Source organism: Etheostoma cragini, chromosome 7 (genome assembly GCF_013103735.1).
Source record: "Etheostoma cragini isolate CJK2018 chromosome 7, CSU_Ecrag_1.0, whole genome shotgun sequence".
NCBI classification, from domain to species: Eukaryota; Metazoa; Chordata; class Actinopteri; order Perciformes; family Percidae; genus Etheostoma; species Etheostoma cragini.
The window spans coordinates 6,663,869-6,674,938 of NC_048413.1; the positions used below are offsets into that span (position 1 = coordinate 6,663,869).

Consider the following 11,070-nt stretch of genomic DNA (forward strand, 5'->3'; position numbering starts at 1 on the left):
TTTGGAAAAAGGCTGCAATGAAACAAAGAGTGAAAAATTTAAAGGGGTCTGAATACTTTCCGTACCCACTGTATGTCCCCTATATTTTGACATAGGGGGGTGTATACTTATGCCCCCTGTATTTTGACATATGGGGGTGTATATTTACGCCCCCTGTATTTTAACACAGGGGGTGTAAGTATTCCCCCTGTATTTGATGGAAGAAATTTATTTATTTACAATACATTAGTCATTCACAAAGAAAATTGGTGTCCTTAAAAGGTTGCATTGTTCTAAACTTTTTGAATTAAGGCATTAAGATCAATTTCCAAAAGACGTTTTTTATTCCTCTTTTTAATCAACTTTAGCACAGGGGTGTAAACTTATTCAAGCCACTGTGTATCAACACAAAGCTAACATTGTGAAGTGCTGAAACATTTTACAATAGTAAGATGTTGTTAATTACCTATTTATTCTGTTGATCGTGTCTTTAGTGACGATTGATACCTGCTTTTAGAAAAGAAAGAAGTAGTGACTTAGTTAAAAAAATAAAAGAACATGGAATTTGAATCGGAATGAAAACTGAAGTGAACAGATTGAAATTGATCTTAAAATCAGAGTTGGCCAATTCTATATTTTAAAGACACAACACATAGCAAGGTATTTGAGTTTCCTGACATTTCTCAGGGCATAACTCTCACACATTGTTGAATATCAATGAGTGAGGGGTGGGACACACACATTAATAAAAGGCTGATTGTTGACAGTGCCCCGAGTAGGCAGAGGCATGGCTGGAATTGTGCTCCCATCTCAATGCTGCGATTAAGACACTCACTGCATGCATTATCAGCTGTGCCGCTCTAACATTATTCTCAAAGGCTAATTCTTTGTCATGGTGTATAGGAGGCGGCTAACCTAAAGCGAGCATCAGAATCCTTAACGGTGCCAGAGAGTGTGACTCTAGACCCGGGCCCCGAGAAAGAAAAAGCTCCTGAAAGTGACAACGGAGAGGACAGTAACCCAGAAGAGAATCCAGTTATGAACTTCTTCAAAACACTAGTAAGTGGCATTATTTGTGTGGTTTACATGCACTTGCTATTTCTAATTGCTTGTAATAGTAGACTGCATGGGAAAATAAAGTTAAAAAAAACCTGCAATCAAAAGTGAAAAAAACATCCACCCTTGTTAACAGCTACAGTTGAGTTTTTTAAAGCCTCTAATGTCAGCATGTTTTGCATTGTGCTGGATAATGTAGGGATCAGTGATAACATTTTCAAGAGTAAAAATGTTAAAATACATATGTTGAGAGGTTTGCAACAAGTAGTTTTATGGCAGTAAAGGTATAATTTGCAAATAAACTAGCTCACTGTTTAACTAGCAAAGATACATTTATGTACTTTTTTTTTTTTCGGGGCCTGATTAAGGTCTTGTACCGAAACGTTGACATCTAATGACTGTAATTTTTTAAGACAGACAGTGTGCCGGAGTTTCTAACTTTTGACCTACTTGTCCCCTTTCGACACACCTGTCTCCCGTTACAGATGTGCAAAGTACTTTTCTGTTCTGAGTAAAGGTATCTATAATAAAATCTGTCTTGATGACAGCGCCTGATGGAAAACCTACAACAAGCAGCTATTGTATTTCCTCTTCGGCGTGCTGCCTTTTGGATTCATGCCGTTTTAAAGAGTTACCATTGCCCTAGCCCCATGCTAATCAAGTCTCTGAACATGCGGGAATGTGGTGGCCTATTGTTCAACCCATAGTGTGAGCTCACAAGGGAGGCCTGTGGAGTTGGAAGTTGAGATTTGTGAAGATTGAGCGAGGGCAGGCCTACGCCATCTCCGGAGCACAATGGCTGTCACAATGACAGCGCATGTACTGTATGTGCTCTGTCCGGGCCCTCAGTGGTCCTCACTTAGCTTATCATAAAGGCCCATGTCTGCTTTCATGAAAGACTTCTGTTTTATCTAAATCCTTATTTTTCTGTTCCTGCTTCATCAGCTATATACGCTGACACTACTTTTCACTTGCCAGGCAGCTGTATGAAATAAAAATATAAACCTTTAGAGGGTACGCATTTTGTTTTTCTTCTTATTTTCTTTTCTTATTGTCTGACATGAATAAAAGCCATTGAAGACAGTTGCTTTTTCCCTCCTTTTTGCACAGGTGACTCCCAAAATAACCAAAAAGGAACCAGCTACTCCCGGTGCCACCAAAGACCAGGTGAACAGATGCTCATAAATATTAAATCGAAAATAAAACATACTCTGCGATTAAATGATGTTAACGGTACTATGGGTTTGTTCAGAATGGATTTCAGTTTCTTGTTTGATTTTATTTCATTATCCATTATTATATCATGCTTATTTTGGGTTTGCAAAGTGCTACCAGTAAACTTTTTTGGATTAGTTGATTATAACTGATTATACTGTCGATTAATGATCTCCCTGATTCCAAAAAAGAATAGCAACGCGTACATATAATAGGGATGGGAAGAAAATCGATTGTTAGATGCAGCGCGATTCTCTCTAGGACGATTTGATGCTCGATTCTGATAAGTTATTAATTGATTGTTAAACTTTTTTTTATGTGTTGTTTTTTATTTTAAAGTTACTGTCTCCAGACAAGTTCAAATCAGAACACAGGAAAAAAAGATTTTTTTTTTTTATATACATATACACAGTATTTGTACATATATATGTGTAGGTATGTATATTTGTGTATATACAGTATGTATACATATATACGTTTATATATGTGTATGTATAGTATGTGTATATGTGTGTGTGTGTGTGTGTGTACATGTGTATATATGTATATTTACAGTATGTGTGTATATATAAATGCATATGTATATATATGTTTATGTCTGTATATATGTATGTATGTGTACATATGTGTGTGAATATATATATATGCACATGTGTATACATATGCATATGTATATATGCATACATATGTACACATATGCATGTGTATGCACTTATGCATATGTATATACTGTATATGTGCGTGTATATACACAGTATGCATATATGCACGTATGTGCTGTCTAAATATATACAGTACACGCAAATACATGCAAACATTTATATACATATATGTATATATATACATATACAGTAGATAGATAGATAGATAGATAGATAGATGACCACCTCACGTTTCATGTTCTCCACCTTTAAACATGACTCAGCCTCTGACGTGGAAGATCACAGAAATAGAAGGTGACTCAGCACATTTCAGGCTTAGGCATGGAATGACTACACAATAAAAACCTCAGTAGACAAAACATTTCAACGTGTGTGTGACAAATTCTGTATATGTCAAAACCTAACAAACTCAGATGTATACAGTATGTATATATTTTTAAATCATGTAAGGACATGTACATAAAAAAGTGCATCGAGATTCATCGATAATCGATTCAAAATTGAATTGTTGGTCTCTGAATAGGAATTGAATTATGACGTGCCGAGATGTTTCCACCCCTAATATACCGCACGTGTACACAGGCTCTTTTTGCAGATCTTTGTTTGCTTCAGTTTCACTTCACATCTCTAACTGCTTCCTTTTTCTGTTGCCTAATAGTCGAAGATGGAGAACCAACCAGCAGTTACCACTACTGTGAGCACACTGACCATTAAGTTGTTTAATTTACTTCAATTTCCCTTAGAAAGAATATATTTATTGGACAAACAATTGGGTTAACCTCCAGAAAAAAAAATTGAATTAGTGTATTATTTACACAATTGACAAACAATACACTGGGACAGGGGAACGCATCCCAGGACTAAATAAAAAATAAATACATCAATTTAATATTTTTCTTTTTTCTTTTTAATGAAAGTTGCTAAGCTTAATTGATCACTGCTGTGCATTAATCTTATCATACATCTCATACAAATACATATTTGCTGTTTAAGATGCCTATGGGGACAGTTTCCTTTTCCAAACCAATCGCTCTCTCTCAAATAGGTTGCACAAGTATCTGAGCCGCCCGCAGTACCCAAAGGAATGTCTTACCCGCCACCACCTCCTCCAGAGCCACCGAGAATGGAAATCAAGGGAGAACCAGCTGCAAAACCTGTCAAACCCACCCCCAAAGAAGAACCCAAAGCTGCTGCAAAGGAAGCCGAGTCCCCCCAAAAAAAATCTGCCAGAAAAGCTCTGAGCAAATTCTTCAGTCCAAAGGTAAAGAAACAACCAACTGGAGAATGAATGAGTAGATCAATACTTAAAGGGATGGTTGTTCTTTCAGTGAGTGCATGTTCCACAGTGAAATCACATTATAACGTAGTGTGACATGTGAATTTGAGGTACTGATAGGTGTCAAGGCATCCAAAGGCAAGGGTGCTTCAGCAAGTGGAGGCAAAGCCCCGGCCAAGGCCAAGACTGCAGCAGTGGTACAGTAGAGTATCGTAATCTCAAACTGACTCATCCTGTTACTAACTGAACAAGAGCTGGTTTGTCTGGAGGTGGCAGAAACTGAACAAGGTCTCCAATTTGGAACACGCAGCAGTTGCGAATTCATCCTACTTTGAACCCCATCCAGGAGAATCAGGCTTTGTTGTTCTCAAAAATCTAAATCGGGACTGACTCCCAGTGCGTCAAAACGACGACGCTTGGTCAGGTGCCTTTGGCGTTTGCTAGTAACGCAAAAAATTCTCCTTTAACGTCTCACTCAGTCACAGCGGCCCTTTCAAGTTATTCAATGTAGTCCCATCCACGGCGATATTTCACTTTTTGACGCTCTGCAGTGGTGTAGTCTAATTTATTGTAATGGGTCTACTGTACTGTGTATATATATCCTTTTATTTCATGTTTATTCTGTATGTGTGCTGTGTGTCTCATATTTTGCTGCTGCAACACTTCATATCTATCTATCTATCTATCTATCTATCCCACAGATGACAATTCAATATACATTGAGATGTAATGGAAAGTATGTTGCATGTTGCGTTTGATTGGGCATTTTTAAAGCGGGTATGTGGAATTCCTGGAGCTTTCTTACTGGGATATACTCACATAGACTACACCCTTGACGCTCTGGATCGCGACCGTTTCGGCGTCATTTTTCAACATCCAGGGTAAAACTTTTCATTTTAAGATTTTGGGTGTGATTTTAAAAATTTACATTTAAGTGACATGCAATATAAGAACAGGGCAGTTATGATTAGATTGTTAGGGCTATTTATTTATTAGAATTACAATGTACACTTTGTTGTTGTAAAACACAGGGCTGAATTACACACACATGCTCAGTGCACTACATGCACTAAATGGAGAGATGTCAGAGGGGGCTGCCTTTGGAAAGGTGCCCCAAGCAGTTAGGGGTTCGGTGCCTTGCTCAAGAGCACATTGGCAGTGCCCAGGAGATGAACTGTCATCTCTCTATCCACCACCATACTTTGGTCCAAATGTGGACATGAACCTGCAATCCTCCAGTTCCCAACCCAAGTCCCTACGGACTGAGCTACTGCCACACCCACATCAGATGCATTAGTGCATGTATGGACAGGAAAGGGGGAGAAAGAGAGAGAAGGGATGACACGCAGCAAAGGGCCACAGGTCGGATTCAAACCTGGGCTTGGAGAGGACTCAGCCCACATGGGGCTCACACTCTTGCGGGTGAGCTAGAGGTTGCCCCAAAGTCCTGTGTTGTTTGACCCATCCACCACCACCACCCCAACCAATCTCCCGAGTCGGAATTTTGATCTTTCATTCTACTCGTGATTGTTGAATACTACGTGGTCTTACAGCAGTTGAGCTCCATACAGACCATCTAGGGTGCTTTTCTGACGCTGAGAGACACGGACCAAGCATCGGTATTTGACGAGTTGGGAGTGAGAACTGGTTGGTCAGGAAGGCATGTAGGCCTGATAATAGCAACAGCATGACTTATAGGTTTCCCTGGAAAAAAAGCCTCCTGTTAGCACCAACGTTTCTACCACAGTCCATATTTCCATCTCATTCCCAACATTTAAATCGCATTAGTGTTTCATTTAATAATAATATTATATTTTGCTTCCTTGCTTTAGAGTCAGATGAGAAGATCAATACCACTTTCATGTCTGAGAGTGGTATTAATCTTCTCATCTAACTCAACAAGAAAGCACATAAATGTTTCCCAAAATGTCAAACTATTCCTTTAACCTGTTCCTATGAGTCAGCATCCATTACCATGCTAACCCATTAAGTATTTCATAATTAAAACTTTCCCTCTTCTTTTGAGGACATCTCCCGTCCGTCTCGATGGCTTTTACTAACAATGAGAATTCCTTTACTGTCCTGCAGACAATCAAAGATGCGCCAGCACAGCCAGCAGTAGACGTCCAGGTAAACTGGAGAGCATGCTCAATCTTCTCAGATGTATTGTTCTTAATAGACTTTCCACAAACAAGCATAGATGGTCTTATTTTGAATCATTTTTAAAGGATTACAGCAGGGGCGGTGCCAGATGTTGGAAACGTTCAGGGGTCAGCCCAAACCTAGGGATGGTCCAGGGTCATGCTCCATTTTGGGCAGCTAAGGGCACTATTTTTCAAGCCATTTGACAATAGAAGGCCTCCAAATCTGTACATTATGTGGGGAAAACATGATAGTTGCCAAGGAAAGAAATCACGCTGTAAAGCCTGCATCCTATTTTGTCATAAGTTGTCATTCTCCAACTCTCTTTATCATTCTAAAACCAGAACACATGAGGATGACATAATTTCACTTATTTTCCCTTCTGCCACTTAAAAAAGAGGGGTACAATTTTCTGATGTTAGTGTTGTTAAGTTACATAAAGTAAAGGATAGGAATTTGGTTTAAACAGCAAAAACTAATCTTAAAGGTCCCATGACATGCTGTTTTTTGGATGCTTTTATATAGACCTTAGTGGTCCCCTAATAGTGTATCTGAAGTCTCTTTTATATAGACCTTAGTGGTCCCCTAATACTGTATCTGAAGTCTCTTTCCCAAATTTCAGCCTTGGTGCAGAATTCTAACCACTAGAGCCAGTCCCACCTTGCTCCTTATGACCTCATAAGGGGAAATATTCCAGATCGGCTCACCTGAGCTTTCATTTTCTCAAAGGCAGAGCTAGATTCACACCTGTCACCATTTCTTGCCACCGGGGCACCAAAGGCAGGCTGGGGGCCAACATATTAATGTTTAAAAAAAAACTCATAAAGTGATATTTTCATGTCATGGGACCTTTTAAAAGCCTATTTTGAGTTGAGCACACAGAATAGCAAGCATTATTTCCCCAGTAATAGAACAGTTGCTCTATGGATTTGCCATTCTGAGAGACTGAGGAGAAATTATTTTAAAACCTTCGGGGGCCACCCCCCTCGCCCCGCCCCTGGATTACAGCTGCACTCATAACAGACATGCTGTAGCAAATTAAAGCACTTTCACATGTACATCAAAATTTGCACCTCTTCCGATTAAAAAAGTAATTTTGCTCTGCAGGAGACACCGGTGGTGCCACAGCCAGTTGTAGAAGTCCAGGTAAATCAAAGGAGAGTTCATTTTATTTTCACAACACAAACATTAAAACAGTGTTATATGTTTCACAAAAACATGCGATAGACAATTGCCGAAAAACCCTCAAGGGGCTCAATAAGTAGCATTCTCCCCAGAAACAATTATATTTAACAATTTAAAAACATTTATATATACCAATTTTCTGATCCTCTGCTTACATCACATCACTATTTTCTAAACTGCATGTTGTTTCCCCCACATGTTCTGACTAATTTGCATCTGCTCAGAGTGAAAATAAGGTTGAACCACATGAGACAGCAGACGAGGTGACACAGCCAGTTGTAGAAGAGCAGGTAAATCAGCAAGAAGTGCTCTGGAATATTAATTCTTAATTTTCCTCACTCTGCAGGCGCCTCTGACATCTTGTACCAGACGTACCAAATACTATGTTGAACCTAAAATAATCTTTCATTCATTACAGTTGACACAAATTGCCACTGGCGGTTGTTATTTTTTCTTGTATTCATTCATTTGTTAAAGGATTTTATGAAATTGTATCACACAATTTTGGCATGTGAAAATATTTCCATCATGACAGATGAGTGAGCTTAAGATGTGTTGCATTTAATAAAGCAAATCAATGGATGGGAAGACAAATATTGTTTCCTTCCCTGCAGACGGTGGAGGAGGTACCACCGCCAGTGGTGGGGGCTGAGGTAAAGTCAAGGAGTTCAACATTTTGGGAATCACGCTTTTCTTGCTTTCTTGCCAAGATTTATTGTTACCAGCTGTACGATTATTATCACACCTGTATGATCATTTTGTTCTCAGTGTACTTATTTCTTTAATTAGCTTAGCTTACGGCCTTAAACAGTTTTTATGATAAATGAAACTATCTTATAATTTAATTTGTAAAAATAGGCAATTACTAGGCAACTGTTGACAAATTGTCAGACTTTGGACTCATTGACACATATCCCCAAACCCCCCCTACCTCCCCCCGATAAGGGTAAATTTGTAGGGATGTCAAAAAGTCATTTTTTGTAAAATTACACATTTGCACCTATTTATTCTTGATATGATTAGATTAGCGTGTGCTTGTAAGTTTAATTGAACATTTCCCATCATGCATCTATTTCTGTTGATAGTGGGTTCCATTTGTACTCGAAAGTCAGATTTTCCAAGGTCAAAGTCCTAAACACGCCCTGAACACGCCCTGAACTTGGATTTCCAAACTGGGAAGTCAGACAACCTTGTAGTTCCCCCGAGCTCAAAATCCAACATGGCTGCTCCATGCATAAACAGGATTGAAAGCTGTAGTAACACACAGTTATGTTAGCACCTCTGTCTCTGTTGTGTCTCCCTAAATCAGTCGTACACACAGTCCTGTCCAGCTTCTATCGTTGGACACGTTTTTACGCTGTTTGCATGCAGAAAAAACAGCGTCATGCGTTGTTAAGCTGGTATTGCTAACGATGGCTAACCTGGTTAGAACTATCCCACAATGAAATCCGACCTTTTCATTCATTCCCAACTCCAGCTTCCAAGTTCCAAGGAGCGCACTATGGCAAACGCTAGCAGCCTGTTAGCTTAGCTTAGCATAAAAGATGGAAACGGGTAAACAGCTAGCCTGGCACTGTCTGAGCTTAACAAAACCTGCCTGTTAGCACCTCTTTAGCTCACTAATGAACAGTTCACATCCGATAAAAACGTTATTTTTTGTTTTTACATTGCACTTGTTCTTTCTTAACCAAACAATATAACAGTAAGGTTTCATCACCTTCAAAAAGAACCAGGCTGATGTTTCCCCCTTTTTACATTCTTTGTGCTAAGCTAAGCTAACTGTTTCCTGCATCAGAGGTGTGAACATCTTGTCATCTCTTGGCAGGAAAGCAAGTCAGCAAATTTCCCGACGTCTCCAAATTTTCCTTTAAAGGAGAAGTCTTCAGTGGAGACATACATTTTCCTCTGTTCTTGTCCTTTTTTTCTTACAGACATTACCGTACTTTACCTTTGTGCATGATGTTGTGGGCTCCTTCATTCTTACAGGGGCGGTTTTCATCAGATGTTTCTACTTCCTTTTCTGCTCTGATCCTGCCTGGATATTTCCCCCTTTTACCTCTTCATTCATTTCATAGGGGGCTGCTCCTTTCCTCACTTTCCTGCTTCGGGTCATGGTCATTTCTTAAATTTGTAAACATACTCATTGTGATATGTATTTCCTTCTCTGCCGTTTCGTTAATAGAAGGTGGATCCCTCAAAAGCCGGGACTCTGGAGGCTGCTGCAAAGCCAGAACCGCCACCGCCTGTTCAGGAAGCCAAGAAAAGTGCCTCAAAATCCGCCTTCCTTTCTCGTTTCAAGCCTAAAGTAAGGACCTATTCACTACTATTTTAACATATCTGAACTGTGCTGGAAATACTACACAGAAAGTAACAAATGAATGTGAATTTGAGGAACTGTTAGACAACATGACCACAAAAGTCCAGGCAGCCTCCACAAGTGGAGTTCGTCTCCTCAGGAGAACAACTGGAGTGGTAAATACTCTTACATCTGGAGAATAGACGCATTATTAACCAGATTCATTTCATCAATTACATCTGCTCTAAAACAACTGTCGTTGGCAGAAGGTTTTTCTTTTCTCCATTTGTTAATACATTTGAAGATCCTGACAACACATATCATAATGCTGCTGTCACTCAGACGCACTGTATCCTAACAGCTGGTGTACATCTTAATGTCACCTCACATGTCACATCTGATGTCATCTCGAAGCCCGTTAGACAGTGGAGCACCTCACACATTGTTATGTGTAATGATACAGAAGCAGACACACGAGCACATAGACATCAAATGGGCACTCACCCTTTTTCTGGGGAGCGGATTTTCTCCCTTTTAAACATATACAATATATATATATATATATAATAATAATAATAATAATAATACATTTTATTTATAATGCCCTTTACATTTCAAAAAGAAATCTCAAAGTGCTACAATTAATAGGGAGTTAGGGAGTATATATATATTTCTGTTGGCACACAGCTTCTCTGTAAAAACAAAAAGAAGAAGGTAGTTATTAGGTTTGGAGATTAGACTTTGTTGAGTTCTGGTTCAATTATATTGGAAATGTTGCCAATGGCACCATCACGCTGGATATACCAACTATGTACAGCTCTCACTAAGTAAATATTAAGGATCTAATAATTGCCATAACAATGTGATTTAATGCTAATGAAGTCATATCTTGTGGGGCTCAATAATGCAAGTTTCATAAAACCACTTTGGAGTTAGAATTAATTCATGAAAATGAACAACTATAACCAAAGTTAACATATCGATAACTAGCAGATGTTGAAGGGTTTTAGAGTTCTCGTCGCACAAAAGAGGTTGGCATGATCACTTTTGTACAAAATGACAGACAGCAGGTATATTCACAAACAATACTGGCAGATCCCAACAGTAAGGAAGTCAGAGTTGTGATATATATAGATATATGTATATATCGATATATACATACAAATACATAAAATGTTAAAATGTTAAAAAGGAATCATAACAATTTAGTATTATTTATTATATTCATACATATTTAAAATGCATTTTTAAATATATAT

The 11,070-nt window shown here is 38.8% G+C and overlaps 1 protein-coding gene across 11 annotated transcripts in view; it reads left to right on the top strand.

Moving 5' to 3' along the window:
* The window catches only part of bcas1 (brain enriched myelin associated protein 1), a 19,532-nt gene that overhangs the window by 6,650 nt on the left and 1,812 nt on the right, over positions 1-11,070 (top strand). The window contains exons 5-14 of one of the 11 annotated variants that reach the window (XM_034877357.1): positions 883-1,038; positions 2,146-2,202; positions 3,571-3,606; positions 3,958-4,173; positions 6,277-6,318; positions 7,438-7,476; positions 7,740-7,805; positions 8,130-8,168; positions 9,698-9,820; positions 9,907-9,987. In XM_034877357.1, coding sequence (XP_034733248.1) covers positions 883-1,038; positions 2,146-2,202; positions 3,571-3,606; positions 3,958-4,173; positions 6,277-6,318; positions 7,438-7,476; positions 7,740-7,805; positions 8,130-8,168; positions 9,698-9,820; positions 9,907-9,987 — 855 coding nt within the window. Of the gene's footprint in view, positions 1-882; positions 1,039-2,145; positions 2,203-3,570; positions 3,607-3,957; positions 4,174-4,298; positions 4,386-6,276; positions 6,319-7,437; positions 7,477-7,739; positions 7,806-8,129; positions 8,169-9,697; positions 9,821-9,906; positions 9,988-11,070 lie in introns of all 11 variants that reach the window. The other 10 variants (XM_034877358.1, XM_034877359.1, XM_034877360.1 and 7 more) reach the window with 10 other exon arrangements.